We start from the raw sequence: 25,518 nt of genomic DNA, 5'->3' as shown, positions 1-25,518 counted from the left end.
TGGTAATGTCAAGGACAATCTGGGACTACAAAAATCTGGAGTCCACCAGACTCCCTGCAAATGTGACACAACTTACATAGGTCAAACAGTGCATACTATCAAAGATTGTTGCCAAGAACATCAATGGCTCACCTGACTGCAGCAGCCTAACAAGTAGGTGCTTGCTGAACATTGCTTCTCACAATTACAAAGAATGAATTACGCCAGACCAAGGTTCTGACACAAGACATACAAATACCGGGACTGTATCATTAAAGAATCTATCTAGATTTGAGTACGGGAACTGCTGATCAATTGAGATAGCGGTTACATCCTTAGTAAGGCCTGGGAACCTGCTGTGAATCTGATTGAAAGGAGAAAGGAGACTTCTCACCACGAACTAACTTCGAGAACGGGCACGTGCCCCTGGAGGCAGACTGCGAAGGGAACAGATGCTAGACACCCCGCGCTTGGGTGGGTGTGGATCGTGTTCAGAATACCTGGGGGGGGGGGGGGGGGGGGGATAAAAGTCCAGCACCGGCACCTTGGTGGTCAGTTTGTCAGTACACCTGATGACGGCAATGTTGTCGCTTGCCGAAACATTGTGTCCGCTGGACACTAACACCCAGCTGTTCACCCGTGAATTCTTTCATCAACTTGCCTGTAGTTTCAGTACTCTCTGCATTACACTTCTTTAGTAAGGGCACAACTCAATGTGCTTTAGGTCCTCTGGAGAAATACTTTACTTAAAGAAATATTTATTATGTTTGTCAGTGGAGTTTGTACTCTATCTAAGCAACTGTTCAGAACAGAGACTGGATCTTCATCCAAGCCTGCTGATTTCTTGTTGTTATTATTATTTCTGTATTGTCTTCCCAAATTCAAGCTCTGTTGTGGGAAACATCACTGTACTTGCTTAGTAATTCATTGTTTGTGCTTTATGTGTTTCATGAGGGGACATCAGAAAGTAACTTACACATTATTATAGCAGGCCAAGTAGCATTTATTGAATACTGCACTACATTTCAAAGTGATACACACATTGCTATTTTTTAACATAGACGTTAAGCACTTCCAAACTATGATCAGAACATTCAACCAGTCATCTAATTCCCATGTGGGGTGCTCCACAATTGAATAAATCAGACCACAACTCCCTGTTGATGGTGCAATTTTGCATTTTTTCCGTGGAGGTGAGATGGTTTGTCTCCAATCCGTAGATTCTCTCTCTCTCTCTGTTGCAGGTATGAAATAATAGGCCCATGTCTCATTGTCCACAGTGACACAGTTTATGAAATCATCGTGTTCCACGAAATAATGCTTAAAAAAATCCAGAGATGCCATAAACCTTGTGCTTGTGGCATGCAGGTGACAATGATTGCAGAACCCAGCACAATCAAAATTTCCCATGCTGCAGATGATCTCAAATGATGGAATGAGGGCTGCCTATTGAGATGCATATCCAATGAGCAACGCCTCCAGTAGTCATTCTGTGAGTGCTGTAAATCATTTCTTCGACTGTCTGGAAATTGCCGTCTGTGGTCAATGTCGATGGGCTCTCTTACCAATTAACATAACACATCTGCAACCTTGGTCAAATGTTTGGCATCATTTCACTATGACATCACATTACATTTATTTCATATAACACTAGAATTTCATAGTGAATTTGTGTGCAGTTTAGATGTTTTGCCCACACGAATCTTGCTGTCCCACATACACCAACTTTAGAGTACATTTCCAGTTGCCATGCCAATTCACTGCCACAATGTGGTGCACCTGTTGTCCATACGATAGCAGAACTGTGACTGCAGGAAACTCAGAACATGTGGTCAGCAATGGGATGTGCTACATAGTAAGTTTTACTGCAGCTTTTCCACGAGACCAAAGGAATAGAGGAGACGTTGAGTTACAGACAGCCACAGCAAAATGACTGCTATACATTTGAGCTTTTGGCCACAACGCATTCTTCTAAAGAAGAAGAAAAAACCACACGCACACACCAGTGCGCGACCCCCCCCCCCCCCCCCGCCCCTCACTCTCTCTCTCTCTCTCTCTCTCTCTCTCTCTCTCTCTCACACACACACACACACACACACACACACACACACACACACACGAGATCGCTGTCTCTGGCTGCTGAAGACAGACTCAGCTGCCAGAGACAGAGTGAGTGAGTGAAAGGTGTGTAGGTGTGTGTGTGTGTGTGTGTGTGTGTGTGTGTGTGTTCCACTTTAGAAGAAAGCTGAAGGCTCTAATACATAGAAGTTGACTAGAGTGATCCAATGAAGGCCATAACATGTAAATAATAATAAATAATAACATAGTAGTCTTTTTCTTATATATATCTGCAACTCAACATCTCCTTCATATGGCAAGATGCAATATATCTTCTTCACCATTGTGTCACTATTCCATCCTCGATTTACCATTGTTTTACAAAATTTTGTCAAATTTTGTTCCCCAGGTTTTTCTTTTATTCCAGCCACAGCTCTGATTTGTATATTACAGTTTCATGTGTTATGACATCTCATAATACTTTGCTTTTGAATTAGTGTAGAACTTTTGTAAAGAACTGAAAAACTGAATTGTCTGGAAGGACATTCTAATACTAACTGTTACCCATCTATTTTCCTTTGCTGCTGCTGTTGAAGTGGCTACTTTTGTAAATGCCTCCTCAAAAATTAATTTAATCACTGAGCTGAATTTACAGACTTCAGGATCTACGTCGTTTTCCATATACACTTCATCCTATGTTAGATTTTCGAATGTCTTAGGAAAAATTCGTATTTTATGTTCCAAGAAGATTCTTTTAAAAGCCTGCAGTTTTGTAGATTTTATTAATCCTATCTTTAGCTTAAATATCAGACAGTAGTGATCAGAGAGCCAAGATATTTTATAACCATTTTAAATTTTACCTTTTGATATTTGTAAGCACATAGTCGAAGACGGATGCTGAACTTTTTGATACCTTAGCAGCACCATTTACTGTTTGTGCCATGCGAAAGTGTTCATAACTGAAATTATTATTAATTCCTCCCCCCATACCTGTGTTAATATTCAAGTCTCCACATATTATTATATCATTAGTTTTGAGAGCTGAGACATGTTCTTGGAGTTCAATTAATGTGACAAAGAAAGTGTCCACATTACCATTAGGCGAGTGGTACACAAACAGAATGACTGATTTCTTACAGATGCTTCGTTAGTTCAATGGCTGCCAATACACAGTGTTTACCTACACTAATTGTGATTAAATTTCCTCTATCTTCAAAATGTGTGCCACTACTAAGAAAAATGATTAAACATCACATTATATCAGAAACCAGTAATTCCAATGACTGACTTACGGCTACAGGGAATGTGCTGAAACAAGTGACAGGACAACCAGCATCAGAACAAGATAATGTCTCTCTTCAATTGAAAAGAAGTGCTATAAATGATGAACCAGAGGTAGCAAATAAATATATGATAATCATTTCTTAAATGTAATAGAAAATATGGGGACAAACAGTTCAAGAGAAAAATCACAACAGTTTGTTGAAAAAGCAATGCTCATATAATTCAATCATATGAATGTATCACCAACTTGTCCTTCTGAACTAAGAACAATATATATTCTCTAAAAATAAAAGTGCATCTGGATTTGATAGAGTTTCCAATAGAGTACAAAAGATTTGTTCGCATATAAGCAGCCCAGTCTTATCTGAAGTATGTATTGCAAAATGACTAAATGAAGACATTTTCCAGAGAAACTGAATTATGTCATCGTTAAACACATCTATAAGAAAGATGATAGGAGAGATGTCAATAACTATCAAACTGTTTCACTACAGACATCATTTTGCAAAACATTTTAGAACATGATGTATTCTGGAGTAGTATATCTCACATGAGTGACAATAATAACCTCATTATATCATGGCTTGCAGTTCACAAGAGTTGCTCTACTGAGAATGTCATTTACATGTTCACTCAACAAACTTTACAAGCATTAAATAGGAAAATAGAGCTGGCTGGCATTTTCTGCAACCTATGTAAGGCATTTATTTGTCTGGGTGAACAACAATATCCTCCAAGATAAACTGAGGTTTTATGGAACTGATGGTATAGCCAACTAATGGATAATGTCACATACAACCAAAAGAATGCAGAAAAGTTGTACTTAGTAATTCACCCATGGTAGTCCAAGGACGTTGTTCTGATAGGGTAGAAATAACATATGTGGTTCCTCAAGATTCAAAATTAGGCCCACTATTCTTCCTTATGTATGTAAACAAACTTTCACATATTAAGCAGAATTAATTCTTTTTGTGGCTGGCGCTAGTATTATAATCAATCCAGGTATACAAACAGCAACATAAGAAATGGTACATAATGGTCTTATACATATCATAGACTGGTTTTCTGTATATGGTCTCTCACTCAATGTTAAAAAGATGCAACATAGTCAGTTCTGCCCATCCAGAGGTACTTCATCCATGACAAGAACAACACATCGTGAGGAAATAATAAATAGGATAGGAAGTTCAAAATTCTATGATGTAACCTCAATTCGAAAAAGCACATTTTAGAACTCTTAAAACAACTCAGCTCACTGACATTTGCTCTTAAGAAGGCTTTCTCAGGATAGCTTGTGTCTATTTTTAAGAATATTCTACCAATGAGCCGAAGTCTACCATCTGTTTTACCCATGACTGGGCCTATGTAATCACTCCATCTCATATCCCTATAAAGTGTTATACCCAAATAGTTGTACGAGTTGGCAGATTCCAACTGTGACTCATTCATACTATAGTCAAAGGGCACTACGTGTTTTTTTTTTTTCTTTTTTTTTTTCTTTCCATTTTGTGAATGTCATATGGAATAATGTCTTAACTGCTCAAAACCATGTTGTAAGAATAATATCTGGTGCTCAGTCATGATCATCTTGTAGGCATTTTGACTATTACTTCACAGTATATTTATTCTCTCATGAAGTTTGTTGCAATTCTAAAAGAACAATGGTGTACATAACTACAAAACCAAAAGAAAAAAGTGACACTCATTATGTCACATTAAGATTGTCTTTAGCAGAGAAAGGTGTGCACAATCCTGCAATACAAGTTTTTAACACTTACAAAGTGATATAAAATACAAGACAGACAGCAAAGAATAAATTGCAAAAGTTTCTCCTTGACAACTCATCCTATTCCATAGAAGAATTTTTGGGGGGGGGGGGGTGGGGGGGGGGGGGAGGAAGGGGGGGGGGGAGACCACAAATTCTTGTAAATGATCAGCATGTAAACATATTTACAAAATAATTTTATTGCGCAAATGATTCATGGAACATGAAAATAACTAAGCAATCTCTGATATAAGGATGTGATCCCCCACCCTTTAAAATCTGTAGCTCTAAAGTAGCAACTTGGACAGCCACATGACAATAACACACTGTACTGTATTTCACTATTTCTACAACAGTTTTCTGTAATGCATATCACATCAATCACATCACTCCTGAAAGATTGCAATTCAACTTCAAGCTGGTGTACTTTATTTTTAAAAAGATTACATATTTTGATGAAGACTAAATAATTCTGAGCAAATTGCTGTGTTGTTTGTGCACTGTGGTGTTGTACTTTCAACCTTTCATGTATATCTTGAGAAACATTCTGAACCAACAGACACTTAAGGAATAATCACAAAAATGACCTAGTCCTCTTGACCGTGACAACAGATATTCGACTATGTGGGGCCCCAAGCCAACCTTCTATATTCCAATTCCACTAACTGTCCTTTACCAGTTCTGTTGAAAAGCAGACCATGCCTAGTGTAGTAACATCTCAAAATAGCCCTATCAGCACCCACGAAATCTGCGTCCAGTGAACAGTCATCAGTGCTATCTCTAGTTCTGCACCAATTCGCCATACAGCACTGCCACGACAAGGCCAATGATGCTGCCAGAACTGCTCAACTGTGCTCACATTGGAGCTACTACTTGGGAAAGTAGTCTTACTCATGTCATCACCTATCCTGTGCACTCCTTCCCTATCCAAGCTGCTTCCTATCCCATCCATTATCGGATCATCTTTAATGATACGGTTACAACTAATGTCCTACGCCAGGGATGCAGACTGCTGCTTGCGATTCCCCACGCTGTTAGTCATTAATATTGTGCTGATCCATTCCTTACCTTTTGTTCATGTTTTTTAATTATTTATTTTTTCTCATCTTTCACTCCCTTCTAGGAAGGATGAATGGGCACTTCGAAAGCTAAGTTCTTTTGAGCCAAGCCAGTCTAGCTGACAATAGGGCAGGGGGATCCCAAATCGGAATTTTTTTTTTTGCTACCTTTCCGTAGTCACGTTGAGGTGTTTGTGGCCTGGGGTAATAGCAATTCTGTACAACCCTGCCCTAAACACATTATCACATGATTCAGACCAGTACTCTGTTTGAAAATACTGGTGACCTGATACTCTTCCCCTAACTTCTCCTGTAACTGAGGGTATACATCTCTGCAATGACTGCTACCTAGCAGTATTTTCTTCTTCATAAAACTTGTGTTATTCTTATGACAAGTGTCCACTAGCAAGTAACTTCAACAACTAACTTCTGTAAGCACTTGCTGAGGTGTTCAGACTAGTATAAAAACTTGCAGAAGTTTAATTCTGCAAGTTGCTTGAACCAGTTAATTTCAAGTACTTGCAGAAGTGTTTCCACTAGAGTTGCGTTATGAGAGAAGCAAGACGAAGTTTACAGAGCTGTGTTTACGAAGCAGAGAAGCCGCCACCGTTGTAGCATCATCATCATCATCATCATCATCATCATCATCATCATCAGTGGAAAACCATGATAAAAACAACAAATTATGAAGAAAGAAGTATTTGGGTGAAGAAATACATACAGAGACATACATAGGAGTTTTAAGAAACATTACTGAACGATCTAATCAGAGGACTTCGCTCAGATTAAAAACTTTCTGAGAATTTTGCATGTAAGTTTTGAAAATCTCTTGTCTATTGCACAATACAATACTTAAAAATCATATACAAAAATGCTGCAAGCTGTATCACCAAGAGATTGCCTTTTAATCATATTTATGGATTGGAAACACTAACAGCCAACCAGCTACAAAATACAGATTTATTAAACCCTCACCATGGTTTCAACAGTTTTAAAACTGTCTTCTTCTGAAGGTATTGTAACTATTAACAACTATTACGACACTTTGTACGGAACAGAGATGGCATCATTACAATAAGCAAAATTATAGGAGATCTTAACAAATAATATTAGTGAAGCATAGTCACGTAGAGTCACATATTATCAAAATTCGATGCAGGAGTCATTGACTCTGTTTAGTACATTTGCCCGTCATCCACTTAATTACCATTTAAAATACATGATTTAAACGTATTGGTACACTACTGTAGGGGTTTTTCTTAAAACTTTTTATAATAGCACACACTATCTTTTAGTTACTCTTCAATTTTTGCAAACAATAATTATTACAAATGTAACACATTTATGTTCACACTAAGATCAAAAATTAGATAAAATATAAAGACATCTCAGACTACCATTCTAATTTTCCTTTTGGTGAAACAAAGTAATCAGGAACTTCATTTCGCACTCCCTTGGTTGATGTTGGCCAGTTGTATTTGTTTAGGGGTTCCAATGGTGCAATTGTTTTGGCCCATCTGTCTGCCATTCATTTTTGACAGTGATATTTTCGTATTAGTAGTGAATACAAGAAACTTTTGTAAGTGTGAGAAAAACTTCCAGCAACAGGCAAGTTCAACAGGTACGTGCAGCAAGACGAAAGAAACTGTTTTCACTATCATGTGAAAGCTATCACTAACTTGTGGAAGCTACTTCTGCAACTTGACAAAACTTGTACAAGTTGACTTACTGCAGGGGTTTCCATGTCAAGGAAATTGCAGAAGTAGCTTCTGCAAGTGACTTGGGAAGTTTACTTTGTAATTGATACCATTTTTAGGCTTCCACCTCATGGAGGCTCTTCTTCCCTACAATCTGGTAGCTGTTTTTGGTAGACACAACAAAACTGTCAGACAGCATCACCCTTTTCTCAGCCTTCCTACCAAATACCAGTTCCCAACCATCCCTCTTACCACCACTCCCTTCCTTCATTCTCACTGGGCCTCTTCTAGCTTCTTCTAATGTGCCTGAAAAGCATAGAGCTTACTTTCATGCTCCTCATTAATCTGTTCCTGCTGCATACTTACAAAGTAATTTAATAGTAATTACCATATTTATCAGTTTGAGCAGATTAGCGCTAGTCATAATTTGTTGTGTGTGTGTGTGTGTGTGTGTGTGTGTGTGTGTGTGTGTGTGTGTGTGTGTGTGTGTGTGAATGAATGAATAGATCAATGCTGAGGGACTAAGAACGCCAAATTTTAATAATTTGTAACAATATGCCAAGATTGAAGAACATGTTGCTCACTGCTAAACGTTCCGATTCCTGCAGCTAGGCCAGTCTTTTAGAGGCATTTGCTACTGTCGAGTATACTGAAGAATTCCTCAGGATGTGATGTGCGGCAAGTTACAACCATCCTTGACATTAACAGTTAGTGAAAAGCTGCCATAGCGATTAATTTGACAATATATTTATTAAAAACACATCTACATTACTACTCCAAAATGCAAAATTAAGTGCCTGGCAGAGGGTCATCAAACCACCTTCACGTTATTTCTCAACCATTGCACTTTCAAACAGTATGCAGGAGAAATGAACGCTTGAATCCTCCTGTGCGAGCTATAATTTCTCTTATTTTATCATGATCATCATTTCTCCCTATGTAGTTGGGTGCCAACAGAATATTTTTGCAATCAGAGGAGAATATTGGTGATTGAAATTTCAAGAGACGATCCTACCACAAAGAAAAAGTCTTTGTTTTATTGATCGCCACCTCAATTCACACATCATGTCTGTGACACTTTCTCCCCTCTTTCATGATAATACAAAACAAACTGCTCTTCTTAGAGCCTTGCCTATATACTCCATCAGTCCCATCTGGTGCAGATCACATACCACACAGCAATATTCTAGAAAATGGCAGACAAATATGTAAGCAGTCTCTTTAGTAGTCCAGCTGCATTTTCTAAGTGTCCTGTCAATAAATGACAGTTCTTAGTTTGCTTTGCCCACATTATCTATGTGATTATTCCAATGTACGTTATTCATAATATTGTACTACCTAAATATTTAATATTTAATTGAACTTACAGCCAATAGATTTGTGTGATTTATTGCATAACCAAACTATAGTGGATTTCTTTCTGTACTTACGTGAACGACATCACACTTTTCATTAGTTAAAATCGATTGCCACTTTTCACACCATGTAAAGTCATCCAATGACTAAAAGCAACTGCAAAATGATTTAGGCAAGATGTAAATGACAGCATCATCTCCACACAATATAAGAGAGCTGAGTTGTTTATGTAGATCAGGAACAGCAGGGAGCCTTGGGGAATGCCAGATATTACTTCTGTTTTACTCTATTACTTTCTTTCAATTACTACAAACTGTGACCTTTCTGACAGGAACTCAGGAACCATGTCGCACAACTTAGGTGATACTCCTCAGGCACACAATTTGATTAAAAATCTCTTGTGAGGAACAGTGTCAAAATCTTACTGGAAATCTGATAACATTGAATCAATCTGACATCTCCTGTTGATAACACTCATTAAATTGTGAGAACAAAGAGTTAGTTGTATTTCACAAGAATGAGATTTTCTGAATCCATCCTGACTGTCAATAAATTGATTTCTTTCAGGTAATTCACAATGTTGAAACACAGTATATGTCCCAAAACCCTACAACAAATTGGCATTACTGATACGGATCTACAGGGTTGTCCCTCGGAAGTTTCGGATGAGATTATCTCAAAAACTATACATCGGGTAAAAGTAGTAGGTAAGACAAGTTTGTATGCTTAAAGGGGGACATCAAATGATACTACGCATGACCCCTAGCCCACACCCCCTTGGGTGGGGTGGGGGGAACTTTTAAATATTAAATGGAAACCCCCATTTTTTGTTGCAGATTCCGATTCTCCATAAAAAAGTAATCAAGTTTTGTCTGAAACATTTTTTTAACCCATTGACAGACAGCGCTGAAATCGAGAAAAATTAAAATTGGGAAAGGACTCCGATTTATTTAGAATGATCCACTTCGCTTTCAGACTGTGAACTGTAAACATCGACTGACAAAAGTAAATTATTCTTTAGCAAAACATGGCTCACCATCCTCCTACAGAGATTGTTGATATGATGTTAATTTTAGGTGAATGCCATAACAATTACACTGCAGCTGTGCAATTGTATGTGGATCGTTTCCCAATAGACGGCATCCAAGCAAAAACATTATTCGAAATTGCACTCAACGAGCTCGAAATGGATGCATGCACCGTCCACCTCGTCATCACAAATACAATGAAAATAACGCTTGTACCCTTACCGTTCTTGCCTGTGTTCAACTGGATCCAGAAATGAGTAGTCGTGTGATTCTTTGGAATACCGAAATCAACTGTTTTGAGGATTTTGAAGGCATATAAATAACATGCGTATCATATCACACTGACACAGGCATTAATGCCGAAAGACATGCAAATACGCATGCATTTCTGCCAATGGGACTTGGCAATGATAAAGAGGTGACAATGATTTTTTTTTAGATATGTTGCGTTCACCGATGAAGCCACAATCAAAAACAATGGCGAATTAAATCATCATGATTGTCATTAATGGTTCCCTGTCAATCCACACTGGCACAGACCCGTTGACAATCAACACAAGTGGTCGTTAATGGTCTGGTGTGGAATTTTAATGGTTACTTGATAGGGCCGTATTTTTTTGACCGAAATGTTACTGGGGAATCTTATTTACAACTTCTCCGCAATGATTTGTTGGTTTTAATGGAGATGTTGATTTAGAAACTAGGCAACAAATGTGGGTTCAACAGGACGGAGCAGCTCCCCATTATGCTAAAAATGTGCAGAATGTTGTAAATTTACAGTAACCTGGTCGGTGGATAGGATGCGGTGGACCAATTCAGTGGCCTCCAAGTTCACCAGACCTAACATCTCCTGATATTTTCTTGTGGGGTTATTTAAAAAATATTGATTATGAAAGACAGTATACAACCTGAAACGACATGGAGCAACGCATTCGAAGAGCGTGTGCAGCCATGCCACAGGATGTGCTGCTCAAAACTGTGGACAACTTTTGCAGGTGATTGACTTTATGCATTGAAGCAAATGGGGATAATTTTGAACAATTTCTTCATGGCTAATTTCATTAATTAAGCATCTCAAATTGTGAGAGGCAAGGGGACTCACACTAATGAAGCACCCCAACATGTGAGAGGCAAGGGGACTCACACTAATGAAGCATCCCATGGGAACATCATTCTACTACGTCCATGTCGTTGTTCCTGGGTAACGTTAAAAGTAGGATACAATACATTTTGTACAAAAATAGCTTAACTTGGTGTAATGAAAGAATTGGTGCACATTTTGTATCAATTTGATGCGTCCTTCTCGGATCATTCTAAATAAATCAGAGCTCTTTCCAAATTTTACTTTTTTCTCGATTTTAGTGGCATCTGTCAATGGTTTAAAAAATGTTTCAGACAAAACTTGATTACTTTTTTATGGATAATCCGAATCTGCAATAAAAAACGGGAGTTCCACTTAAGATTTAAGAGTTGCCCCAGCCCCACCCAAGGGGGTGGGGGCTGGAGGTCATATGTAGTATCATTTGATGTCCCCCTTTGAGCTTACGAACTCGTCTTTCCCACTATTTTTACTCGATGTATAGTTTTCGAGATAATCTCATCCGAAACTTCAGATGGACCACCCTGTATAATTCAGCGGATTACTCCTGATCCAATCATTTGACAACCTATTCAATAAGATATTATACAAGACGTTATAATTAAGACTTGACATCTTCAATGAGGGCAAATGGAATCAGCCTAGACAAGAAACAGAAAAGCCAAAAGTAATGTCAAAAGTGATATAATTTATTATGTGGAGAGGCCTTGAAATATTTACATAGGCTGCATCAACAATGAACAACTGTGTATTCAAATTGAATGATTATTGTAGCAGACTAGTCGAAGTGGCATACGCAAAATACTAATGAACTGGGATGGTAATGTGTGTGTTGTGGTCTTCAGTCCTAAGAATAGTTTGATGCAGCTCTCCATGCCATTCTATCTTGTCAAGCCTCTTCATTTCAAATTTTTACTTCTCATACTTCCATTCAATGCCAAACTGGTGGCCCCTTGACATCTCAGAATGTGTCCTATCAACCAATCCCTTCTCGTCAGGTTGTATCACAAATTTCTTTTCTCCCCAATTTAATTCAGTATCTCATTAGTTACATGATCTACCTACCCAATCTTCAGCATTTTGCTGCAGTATCACATTTCAAAAGCCTCTATTCTCTTCTTGTCTTAACTGTTTATTGTTGAATTTTCACTTCCATATGCGGCTACACTCCCTACAAATACTTTAAGAAAAGACTTACCAACACTTGAGTCTTTATTCAGTTTTAGTAAATTTCTTTTCTTCAAAAACGCTTCTGTTGCCACTGCCAGGTTACATTTTATATCCTCTCTACTTCAGTCATCATCAGTTATTTTGCTGCCTAAATAACAAAACTCATCTACTATTTTAAGTTTCTCATTTCCTAATCTAATTCCCTCAGCATCACCTTTTTTAATTAGACTACATTCCATTATCCTTGGTTTGCTTTTGTTGATGTTCATTTTATATCCTCTTTTCAAGACACTGTCCATTCTGCTTAACTGCTCTTGCAATTCCTTTGCTGTGTCAAACAGAATTACAATGTAATCGGCAAACCCCAAAGTTTTTAAATTTCTTCTCCCTGAACTTTAATTCCTACTCTAAATTTTTCTTTTGTTTCCTTTACTGCTTTTCCAATAAACAGATTGACTGACATTGGTAATAGGCTACAGTCCTGTCTCACTCCCTCCTCAATCACTGCTTCGCTTACATACCCCTAAACTCATAACTGCTGACAGGTTTATGTACAAGTTGTCAATAGGCTTTCACTCCCTGTATTTTATCCCTGCTATCTCCAGAATTTTGAAAAGGACATTTCAGTCAACACTTTCAAAAGTTTTCTTTAAATCTACAAATGCTATAAATGTAGATTTGCCATTCCTTAGCCTATCTTCTAAGAGAAGTCTTAGTGTCAGTATTGCCTCGCATGTTCCTACATTTCTCTGGAATATAAAATGATCTTCCCCAAGGTTGGCTTCTACCAGTTTTCCATTCTTCTGGAAAGAATTTGTGTTAATATTTTGCAACCATGACTTATTAAACTGATAGTTTGATAATATTCACACCCGTGAGCCCCTGCTTTCTTTGGAATTGGAATTATCACATTCTTCTTATTTACTCTGTCTTATATACCCTAGACACCATGTGGAATAGCTAGTTTTGTCTTGGCTGGCTCTCCCAAGGACATCGGCAGTTCTAAGGGACTGTCGTCGTCTACTCCAAGGCTCTTGTTTCAGCTTAGGTCTTCAGCACTGTCAAATGTTTCTCACAGTGTCATATCTCCCACTTTCCTTTTATCTACTCCCTCTTCGCTTTCTACAATACTGCCTTCACATTAATTTCCCCATTCTGTAACACCTCTATATATTCCTTCCACCTCTCCGCTTTCTCTTTTTTGCTTAGTGCTGGTTTTCTACCTCAGCTCTTCATATTCGTACAGCTGTTTCTCTTTTCTCCAAAAGCTGCTTTAAATTTCCTTTGGGTGGTATCTGCCTCTCATCTAGTTATATGTGCTTCTAAGGACTTACATTTGTCCTCTAGCTATTTCTATTAAATCACTTTCCACTTCCTGTCAATCTAATTTTTTGGGCATTTCTATTCTCTTTCGCCTACTTCCTTTGCTGCACTTTTATATTTTCCCTCTTCATCAATTAAATTCAATAAATATATCCTTTGTTACCTAATGATTTCTAATAGATCTTGTCTTTTCATCTATTTGATCCCCTGCTGCCTTCACTGTTTCATCTATCAAAGCTATCCATTCATCTTCTACTGTATTCCTTACCCCTGTTCTAGTCAATTGTTGCCCAATGTTCCCCCTGAAACCCCCAACAACCTCTGGTTCTTTAATGTATCCTGGTCCCACCACCTCAATTTCCTGAACTTTTGCAACTTCATTAGGTTCAATTTACAGTTCATAGCCAGTAAATTGTGACTGAATACACATATACCCCTGGAAATTACTAACAATTTAAAACCTGGTTTTGATATCTCTGTCTTACTACTGTATAATCAATCCAAAACCTTCTAGTGTCTCCAGATATCTTCCATGTATACAAGTTTCCTTCACAATTCTTAAACCAAGTGTCAGCAAAGAATAAACTATGCTCTGTGCAAAATTCTAGCAAGTGGCTTCCTCTTTAATGCCTTTCCTCTAGTCCATATTCACCTACAATTTTTACTACTCTTACTTTTCTTACTATCGAATTCCAGTTCCCCATTACAAGTAAATATTCACCTCCCTCAACTATCTGAATTATTTATTTTCTCTCATCATACATTTCTTCTGTCTCTTCATCATCTGCAGAGCTGGTTGGCATATAAACTTGTACCACTGTGGTGGGTGTTGGCTTTGTGTCTATCTTGGCTATGATAATACGATCACTACACTGTTCACAGCAGCTTGCCAGCATTCCTATTTTCTTATTCGTTATTAAATCTCCCCCCCCCCCCATTACCGCTATCTCATTTTGTATTTATAACCCTGTATTCACCTGACATAAAGATGGTGATATGTTACATAATTACCGAGCATAGAGGGCACAGGCATCGTCAGCTGGAATGGCATACTAATGCAAAGTGACCACACATTATAACTACGACATTGTTAAAGAAATCTAATTAAAAAAAGTGGACCTCAGCTACATATGATGTCAAATGTAATCTGTTACAGTCAGAAATGTTACACTTATTAAAATATTCAGGGCTATTATTTAGCAACAATACAATATCCTGGAATATTTTAATATTTGTGTCATGGATGAGTAATAGCCACATATATTTTAGTAAGTGTAAAATATGTCACACATCAAAAAATACACAAATAGCTCATGTTGTTCACCCGATGCAACACCAACGTCGAAACATGCCAAGTGCTTACAAAATGGTACTACTTCCATAGAGGCCACTTGAGTTACTATACATACTAACAACATTTCTACAAAAGTAGCATTTGTGTGCATTAGTGTTTCACTTCCTTTTAAAGAGCAAACCAATCTAATCATGAATATGGTAGGCCTAAATGAAATAGAACTACAGTGGAACTTCAATTTTTCATTCTCCAATTTTACATTTTTCGCGATTCTACACCAAAAATTCATAGCCCCTGTGAAAAACCAATGAGATCAATGCTAAAAATTTCCGAATTTTACATTTCTTCCTAGTAAGGTTTACCTTGATTCTTCGTTCTTACTCAATATCTCACTTGACTTTGTCCTGTTTTCTTCCTATTGGCTTTTGGTGTGACTGAACAAGTTACAAGTTGCTCAAAAGACAGATGGTTTGCAGCAGTAATCGAAAAATGAGACACTCGACGCAAAGTGTTCCGGAATGAGCCAATACATGATGAAGGGGCCCAGCCACCACCTTTACTTATGCCACTTGTAAATCAGTCTCATCTTGATGCATATATTTCTGATGTACTGTATTCGGCAACAATATCAATTGTCAATCTTTTAAATCCAAACACAGATTCTTAAAGAATATGCTCAGTCATAATTGAAGAAACGATGCCCCCTTTCTGGTTAGTGAAATCTTATTGGCTTGCGACCCGTTAAGTCACCAAATAGCCAACGCAGCCACCACACCACAATAACACATGTAAAATGAGCTCACCTATTGGATGAATGGAGAGGGGGAGTGGCCCTTCAGTGACAGGAGTACAAGTACGGGTGAAAGCATTTTGTGAAATGTTGAAAATATACTTTTCATGTAGATGAGTGCTATGACAGAGATGTCAGACAGAAATGGAACAAGGGTTCTGTTATAGCACATTTTAAAGACTTTTGTGTTCAAAATTTGACATGATACAGTCACAACAACTACATACACTACTCATTTATATACTTTGCACCACACACACCATACACACTACATTGTAAAGATTGGCAGCAGTGATAGTGGGCATGAAGCAAAACTGTAGCATCTGAAATTTCTTTAAAATTTACATCTTACACAGTGCAGAGAAATTCACTAAGCCATCTTCTAATAAGCTTGTAATGTCAGTTGGGAAGTAAACTCATTTTTTCATGTCTATGTTTCTCTCATCAAGCCTAAAATAACACTTTAATAGTGGTGAACATATGAAGTGTGGCTCATAAGAGAAACATTAAACAATAACAGCAATGGTGACAAAGTATGTCATTAAGTGAATGTCAGCATTTATACTTATGGTTTAACCACTTTGCTGCTCTGATGTTTTCATCAATTTTTGCTTTTTTCTGAGTGAGCACAAAGAATAATCTCTCAAAAATGCATGTTTCGAACCTATATGTATTTGTATCACGTCGGAAAACAGCTCAATTACCTTGTACACTGATACCAATTCCAATTTTTTATTCGTTTTTACTTGCTGTCATACATCTGTGATTTTTTAAAAACTGATGAAATTCATTACCGCAAATTATTGTATAAACATTATAGTGTATGTTTCATTTCCTTCACTTAGCAGATTTTATACAAAGTATTGGAGAGGTCTGCAAGTTTTTAACCACATATGCCAATTACATGTGTTTTTGTTCATATTTTGGTATCCTCAATTCTGCATTTTCCTCAATTTTGCAATTTTATGTCTGGACTGCACAAAAAGATGGAATAGGGGTTTTACTGTAGTTACAGTGACGATCCTCTTTCATAAATGTGATTCAGTCCAAACTGAAGTGTCTTACTGTCCTTGTATGGTTACTGTTTGAAAAGTGACTGTATTTACTCTAGCTCTAGGTATCATCTACACTAGATCTAGTGAAAAAACTGAAAATCCCTTCTTATAGCTTTCCCCCTAGTGTTCCAAGATCAGTGTTAACTTATTCCATGCTGGTCAGAGTGTCAGGAACAGCATTCACAAAATGCACCTGAAATTATCTGCTACTAAATAACTGAGAGAAGGAAAGATCCTTAGAGTTAATTATCCATTCAATCATTGAATCTGTAGACCGTCTACTGATGTGAGATAAAAGAAAACAACATTCATCTAAAGAAATTCATTTTACGATTGCAGCTGGGTCTTCAAGTCGACTCAGCAGTGGCAGCATCTGATATCATGATGAGTGTAAGTTGGGGCATTAAAATATTGTGTCAAGTTGACTTGGGACCCCAGCTGCTAACCAAAGAATAGTATCACAAGATGCTTCACTAGGACAGCCTCCGAAGTCACATGGGAAATCTAGAATGGCAGAATGAGGATTTGAACCACAAACCACCAAGATGCAGGTTCGTAGTGCCAAACACTACACAACCTACTCAGGATTGTATAACAGAGAAAATATCTTAAATACTACCTGCACCATGATAATGTGATATTTACTACGATTTTTGGTAGACTGGGTCTAAATCACACGTACCATGTTTCTTGTAGAATCTTTCTGGAAACATACACTGCACAGTAATCATCTATAGGAGCAGGTTCCACATTTATGTTGGCTTGTGTTTAGTCAGTCAATACACATGATTCTTTCAAAAAAAGGACATGTCATCAACAACAAAACTGATGAGAGATTAGACACTTTGTACTATCCGAGTAAGATCCAAAGAGTATCTCTCTCTCTCTCTCTCTCCGTGTGTGTGTGTGTGTGTGTGTGTGTGTGTGTGTGTGTGTGTGTGTAGGGGGGGGGGGCATGTACATATGAAATTATTGTGAAGAAGGGCATCACTGAAACACATCATGGTAACACTAACAATTACAGTAGTAATAAAAGAGAACTCTGGAAAGTTTTGGAGCATTGAGTAATTTTTGTGTGGACTGTTCTGCAACCTCAACAAACTGTGTTAAATGCATAGTGTTGTAACAGGATCCACAAGACCTGTTTACTCTATTTCAAGTGATGGATCGTTCTCAGGTAGTGCTTTACAAGATCTTAAACATTATTTTTCAAAATTTGAAAAATATGATTTACAATATTTTTTTTCATGCTTGAAATATTACATTTATGATCTTATAACGTACCGCTTGAGAACAAACTTCGGCTCAAAATGTAGCAGCAAAAAAACAGCTCTGGTCGATCTTGTTACAACAGTGTGCATTGCATACAAGTTTTACAGCCATTCAGAGATGCAACTGAAGATCTTTTAAGCTCTAAAAGAAGGCTATCTAAAGATCAGAAGGTTCTCTATCTTTTTTTAATGTACCTATTGACTGCCCAGAACCTTGACTACACTGATATGTAGCATAGCTTAAGGTCTAGGTAAGGTTTGAAGGTGATAATCTCATTGCGAGTTACTGAAGCCAATGAACGAAAATGCAGAAAATAGTTTATGGTAATAAAATTACATTTAGCACAACCTAATGTTTGTGTCGCACCACATAAGGAGCATTTAGCCACATGTAATGTGCAATTTTCATCATAAAAATTGAAACTGCAAAATAAATTCAGAATACCTCTATTAGATATTGGTCATGTCTCTGATGAGTATTTTGATATGTATCATGTACATACCTATTGCACACAAAGCACAAAAAATGCAAGGAATGAGGAGGGTTGCGAGGGGACATTACATAATCTTCACCTGACGAGTTACCTTTACACCTTCCATTTAGTGAATCATCTATAATGTTAACAATTACTGTTACGTGAACAGTAGATAACACTGCTCAACTCAGCACCAACCTAATAATGATGATACTGTCAAGGATTATTTCATAAATCATTAATTTCATGCTATTTTGTTATATTGCAACATTGCAGGAGAACTATGACTGTTATGACACAGTATAGATTATTTCCAGAGTCAATCTTTCACTCTTCATCTGAGCATACAGTTTTGGAATACCCTACTAGAAAAAAAAATTGTGTTGGGCTGGGGCTCAAACACAGGGCATTGTCATTTGTGGACAATGCTCTTGCTGACCAAGCTACCAAGCATGGCACACAGGAACCCTCCTCACAGCTTCAATTCTTCCTGTATCTCTTACCAGCTTTTCAAATTTCACAGAAACTACGATAACATTGAGAGGCTAGCACGCCTGGAAGAAAAGATATCAAATGAAAATGGCTTAGCCATGGCCTACCTAGATGATTGTTTCCAGGATGAATCCCAACCTAGCAGCACTAGCTTCTATGAAGTGTGGAAAGTAGAAGAGAGGTATGTTCAGAATTGACTGACGGTGGGTCATAAGTTGTGCCCAATTTACTAACTGCAAGAGTACAGCTCATGAAATGTACTTTCAAAAGTATGTTATTCTCTTACAATTACAATGCATGAAACTACTACTTTAAAAAAAAGCAGGAGAAATATGAGCTCACATGAAGGCTTGCCAATTTGTTCTTCACACCATTCACAAATGGAACACAGCAGGGGGGCAAATTATTATGATTCCAGAAGTGCCCTCTGCCACCGCACCACACACACACACACACACACACACACACACACACACACACCAGCATGTGGTTTGTGAAATATACATGTACAAGGTTCTGGGTTTAGTTGTCCAGCACAATTTAATCTGGCAAAAGGTTTTGGTTCACTTTATTTATAAACATGATTACTAGCTGTAAATGGAAAGTTCTTGAGAAGGGTTACATACTTAACCACTCAAAGCACGATAAGTTGCCCTATGATAGACAGAAACAAAGTTTGAAATAAGTGTCAACATCAGCAGAAATCAAGATTGCATTACAGACATGTAGGGTGCAGCTTACATGAGATGACACAATCTGAATACGGGAATACCTCTGAAAAAAATACAGCGCTACTGTCCCTGGGAAAAATCATTAAAAGAAACATCTGCACTACTCAGTTCAAAGGTCGGAGGAAGGGAACAGCATACCACCTCCAACAGGGCCACACAAGGCAAAGCAACGCTGTGTTCAGTCATCACATTAATGACTGCTTTACTTTGGATAACTACTTACTCATAGCCGCTGCCATACACGCCTCACTTATATGTGCGTTATGCACAATCCATACGCCTTCATAGTTATTGCACAAACGTACATTTTATACGAAATGCTTTTACCCCAAGTATAACGATACTTGTGAAGTATACCGATAATTATTGCATGCTATTACTTCTCAAGTTTCCAAAAGCTGCAAGTCAATGATTTGTGCAATAAATATATATAAAATAAATAAATAAATAGAGCATCACCTGTGTGGTGAAATTTTTTACTTTGGTACCAAACCATAAATTAGCTACATGTTAATTTCAGTTATATATGCTTTCATTAAAGCTGAAAGTGAGTATTCACATAACTTCTTGTAAAAAACAAATCCGCCAACAGTCATAATAGCTGAATTTTGATTAAGGACAATAGCTTACCCATTGTGTTTTCGTAAACCTTTGTAATACCCACTTGTTTTCAAAATGTCAGTTTACCACTCGAACTCCCGCTACCAGAGATACTTACAGTCACAAAAACATTCATCGGATCATCACTGGTATGGCGTCCTACAGCAACGCCAACAATTCAGAACATGTGCTGTAGTCGAAAATACTTAATAGAAAAGATCAGACTTATAACGTAACCTGCATTGTTAGATTTATCTCGTAGCGTAGAATGTGACTGTTTACTGTAAACAAAATAACCCCTGAGTGTTTTATAATTAGAGCTATAAGAAAAATCAGGCATATATACTGAAATGACATGCAGATAGTATTTTGTTTCGGTCAGTAGTTGTATCAGAGATTAGTTGAAAGCTACTTGTAGGTACTAAGTAGCGTCCCTGTTTTGCGTAACCTGTAGGTGAGTTTATGATTTTTAATTTTTAAGAAATTATTCTGGATAGTAGCATAAAAGTGCGTGAGTATATTCATATCCTGAATATTTTTCCATTTATTCCATAATACGTCCTTTCCTTCATTGCTTGGGTGAGCCATGTTCTGCCGGGTGGCCAAGACACTTGATAAAGCCATTATTAGTAGATGGTATATAGTGTAGATTGTTTTTCGTTGAATTCTATTTGATAGGTGTAACGCGGAAGAGGATGACGTAATAATTTCACGTGCTTATTGTAGCGCTAATCACAGTCTGTATGGCTATTAATCAAAAAGGATTAAGTTGTTTGCTATAGGGCGCGCGAAAGCATGATTATTTAATGACGCCAAATGAATTAGTGTAGTCGGAGTGCCTGTTTGATTTGGACGTATTACTTGTAACATTGCTCTAAATAAGTTAATTCCTAATTTATTTCACCTAGGTATTAGTTTTACTGTAGCGTTTTGTATGGTCTGTGTATCGCACTCTTGACAATCGCCATTATTTGGAACTTACCAGTATGTTTACAAGTTAAATTAATTTCATTTTGAAAACACGGCTTCTAGCCGGTGACAGAGCTCGTTTATTTTAAAAATCTTTGCATGTAATAAAAATTTCAGTAATATAACCTAAGTATATCCATTTGCCCACTAACAATCGTAAATTATTTACGGCAGTAGTCAAGTAGAAACTATTTAGATTGATTTTTAAGACCTTCATTATTTGCTAGTATCTTTAATTTACAGCGATTGCCTGCCAGTGCAGACCCGTTGTAAATAGTGGCAGCTGCTTTTGTTCCCACGTTTTATTTCTGTACTGCTACTGTTATCTCCAAATAGTGCTTAATTCTTCATACAGTATTTATAGTATACCTATTTTTTTAACATTTTTGTGCATGAAGTTTGAGGATGGACAGATACCAGCACAGAATGTTTGTGTGTGTAATGAATGCTTTATGCATATGTGGGGGATTGCGCCAGAAAATTACTCGGGCTAACAGAAACGCCCGATTCCACCGGTCTGCTTTGACCAATGACGTCACCAATATGGCGGGAACGACCATTGACAACTACTCCCATATCGCGACTATGACGTCATAACTTAAACAAGACAACAAACACAAAAATAGATCGAAAAACTGTCAAATACATATTCCTCCAAAAATATAATGAAACTAACGGGACAAGCTAGGGAAATTGGGGGTTTTTGGGTGGGGACAAACTAAAAATACACACATTACTGAACCAAACGATAAAATAAAACCACCACAACCTTACCTAAATCAACTAAAAACAATAACCACTGGAATTGAACACTTCCCTTGACCTATATAGTTCAACAGAAACTACTGATACCAAATCATGAAACCCAAAACTACAGCCACGTTCACAATCATCACTACCTCAAAAAATGCAACAAAATTGGAATCAAACACTTCTCCTGACCTGTTATCCTTACAATATCTCCACATATAGCCGTCTCTGATCTGAGACTCTGGAACTTTAGTAAGCCTCATTTCTTTATGACAAACTGAACACTTCACAACTTCAGCCAGCAGGCCGAATAGCTGAAGAAATTTTATTAGAGGCGATGCACTGTCCCCCATCATCGCCGACAACCAAAAACTGTTGATCTTGTCAGTCATATCCACACCTACCAAAGACATAAACAAAGCGATTTACCAATATTCACACATGACGAACAGAAAAAAACTACAATAATGTCGACATAAATAAACCAAAATCGTTAACTCACAGCAAAATATTTTGCTGAAAGTACAGTCACCACTGATACCACACACGTGCATTGCTACCAAGCAAATGAACCCCATATGCCCCATAACACGCTAACCATAAACACACCACCAGAGAGAACTGCCGACCACAACAATATGCCACCTGCAAACTAAACCAAAAACATCACCTAACACACAGCACACAAACACGCCACCAGAGAGCACCACCGATCGTATCAAAACGACACCTACAGACACGTGACTCACAAACTAAACTCCACACCGTCATGATGTGTCGACGGGTGGAATCGGACGCTTCGGTTAACCCAATTATTCTGTATTATATCAATCAATGGATGAATGCCAAGTAATCCACTTTTCTAATGTTTTTGTCACCAGAATTAGCAGTAACATGTAGAGCCATTGTTGCTTTGCTAAAATGTTCTTAGATGTATAGTGTGTGTGTGTGTGTGTGTGTGTGTGTATGTGTGAGAGAGAGAGAGAGAGAGAGAGAGAGAGAGAGAGAGAGAGAGAGAGATATTTCAAGTTCTGACCAATACACACACCCACGAATTCTGAACAATTAGTTCTACTTTTTTTTTTCTTCACCATACTGCATTGTTTTTCTTGTAGTAGGCTGTATTTTACCTTATAGCCCCTATATTGTTGAATGAATGGTATAGTTGAGTGATGGACCATTTACCGACAATCTATCAGTAATACTTCTGAATATGTCATTTATTGCTCCTTCAGTTTCATAGCTGCTCTATTGTTTCAGGTGCATGACGTAGTAATTTGAGTTGGTTAGCGACTGGCCATTCATTGCTAGTTAAACATTCCTCTGATTTTTCAGTATATTAACTTAGTTGTCAGGTGGACATGCATGTGATGCAGCAGCAAGTTTTGCAATACCATATTCAGTAATTCCATGTCCAAGATTTATTTATTTATTTTTTAATCACATAGACTAAAGTAAAAATTTCTTTGGTCCATTTACCATCTGCTCACAAGGCTGTAGGTAGTGCCCACTACCACTTCATTTTAATTTTTGTCAGTCTTCCACTTGTTTTTGTGGCTCATAAATTACAAAAATGGAGTATAGGGTTAGGTAATTCAGTACTATTTTTAAGTGTTTTATCTGTGTTCCAATGTGTTATAAGTATGGATGTTGCTGTAGGGTAGTCAGACAGGGAATGGTATGAAAAGAATTTAACTGGGGCAACTGAATGGGGAATTGAATGAGGCTTGCCCATGGATGACTAGGTTTTGCAAAAAAAGGCTGGAGAATTTCTGCACAGGAAGCGGAGATTTCTGTCCTTCAGGCTGAAGCAGATTATATGGAATTTTAACTATTAACTAGTAGAAAAATAATATGTTTTGAGTTATATAGCAAAGCAGAAAAATGTTACGTAATATGAAAAGGCATATTTCCCCAGTTTTGGCCACATTAACCCTAGCTATGGCCAGCCATCTCCACTTATGGCCACTGCATTTTATAAGAAAACTGGAGATTCAAATAACACAGGTCTGCGACGTAATAATTGTTTCAAATTTATTAAGTGATTTTTATATTGTTTTCAACACTGATTTCGGGAAAAATAGTGAAAAAAATCCATCGCGTACAGTTATTTCACAGACTGCTTGTCTCGTTTTAGCTTTTTTTGATATTTCAGCACTCTAGTGAGTTTAAATTTTGCTTTTTAGGATCTCCATAAACTGTTATTTAGCCGTTTTTATACTAGATATAAGTAAAATAAAGAGTGTTTAGGAGATATACATAAAATAAAGATTGTTCAGGACAAACCAGCAGTATTTTCAGGTCAGTGCCTGTATGTCGCTCTGCGCCTTCCCCCGCCATCACCAAGCAGTGGGCTTCTGCTGCTGTTCTTCAGTTCACAGTATCTCTTCACTCTTTGCTGTTCACGTGTTGTTGTTACTAGTGCTTTAAAGTAGTGACTGTTTTCTTGTGTTGTGAAGATGAGTAATGGGCAATGGCTACCAGAGGATGTATAAACTCACCACACTGCTTCTGCTTCATTCATGGTAACTATACCGTTAAAAAAGCAACAAAGAAACATTCCTGATTTTGTTAATAAAGAATATTTTGCCTATTTTGGTATAAAGTTAGGCGAACAAGATAATCCTTGTGCCCCACACAAAGTTTGTTTAGTGTGTGTTGAAGAACTGAGGCAATGGTTTCAATGTAAAAATCAGTCCATACGTTTTGGAATACCAGTGGTTTGAAGGGAGCCCAAAAATCATAGTGATGACTGCTATTTTTGTTCTTGCAACATACTAGGCTTCAATTTGAAAAACAAAAAGGATATTTCTTACCCTGAGTCGAAATGTTGTTGTTGTTGTGGTCTTCAGTCTTGCGACTGGTTTGATGCTGCTCCCCATCTACTCTATCCTGTGCAAGCTTCATCATCTCCCAGTAACTACTGCAACCTACATCCTTCTGAATCTGCTTAGTGTATTCCTCTCTTGGTCTCCCTCTATGATTTTTTACCCTCCACGCTGCCCTCCAACACTAAATTGGTGATCCCTTGATGCCTCGGAACATGTCTTACCAACCGATCCCTTCTTCTAGTCAAGTTGTGCCACAAACTTCTCTTCTCCCCAATTCTATGCAATACCTCCTCATTAGTTATGTGATCTACCCATCTAATCTTCAGCATTCTTCTGTAGCACCACATTTCAAAAGCTTCTATTCTCTTCTTCTCCAAGCTATTTATCGTCCATGTTTTACTTCCATACATGGCTACACTCCATACAAATACTTTCAGAAACG

General features: G+C 37.6%; 2 protein-coding genes across 5 annotated transcripts in view; one reads left to right on the top strand and one right to left on the bottom strand.

Moving 5' to 3' along the window:
• LOC124612414 overlaps positions 1–20,703 on the bottom strand; it is a 109,176-nt gene extending 88,473 nt beyond the window's left edge. Inside the window, exon 1 of one of the 2 annotated variants that reach the window (XR_006979542.1) lies at positions 20,645–20,703. Coding sequence is in view for 1 of the 2 variants with exons in the window: in XM_047140613.1 (XP_046996569.1) it covers positions 20,557–20,560 (4 nt within the window). In the remaining variant the exon portion in view is untranslated. Of the gene's footprint in view, positions 1–20,556 lie in introns of both variants that reach the window. The other variant, XM_047140613.1, reaches the window with a different exon arrangement.
• Positions 20,704–25,518, top strand: part of LOC124612413 (epsin-2-like) — a 93,067-nt gene continuing 88,252 nt past the window's right edge. Inside the window, exon 1 of one of the 3 annotated variants that reach the window (XM_047140611.1) lies at positions 20,704–20,980. The gene's annotated coding sequence lies outside the window, so the exon portion shown is untranslated. Of the gene's footprint in view, positions 20,981–21,139; positions 21,163–25,518 lie in introns of those variants that run through there. The other 2 variants (XM_047140610.1, XM_047140612.1) reach the window with 2 other exon arrangements.

This window comes from Schistocerca americana, chromosome 4 (genome assembly GCF_021461395.2).
Source record: "Schistocerca americana isolate TAMUIC-IGC-003095 chromosome 4, iqSchAmer2.1, whole genome shotgun sequence".
Taxonomy (NCBI): domain Eukaryota; kingdom Metazoa; phylum Arthropoda; class Insecta; order Orthoptera; family Acrididae; genus Schistocerca; species Schistocerca americana.
The sequence above is the reverse complement of the archived record's forward strand: the minus strand, read 5'-3'. Positions and strand labels throughout refer to the sequence as shown.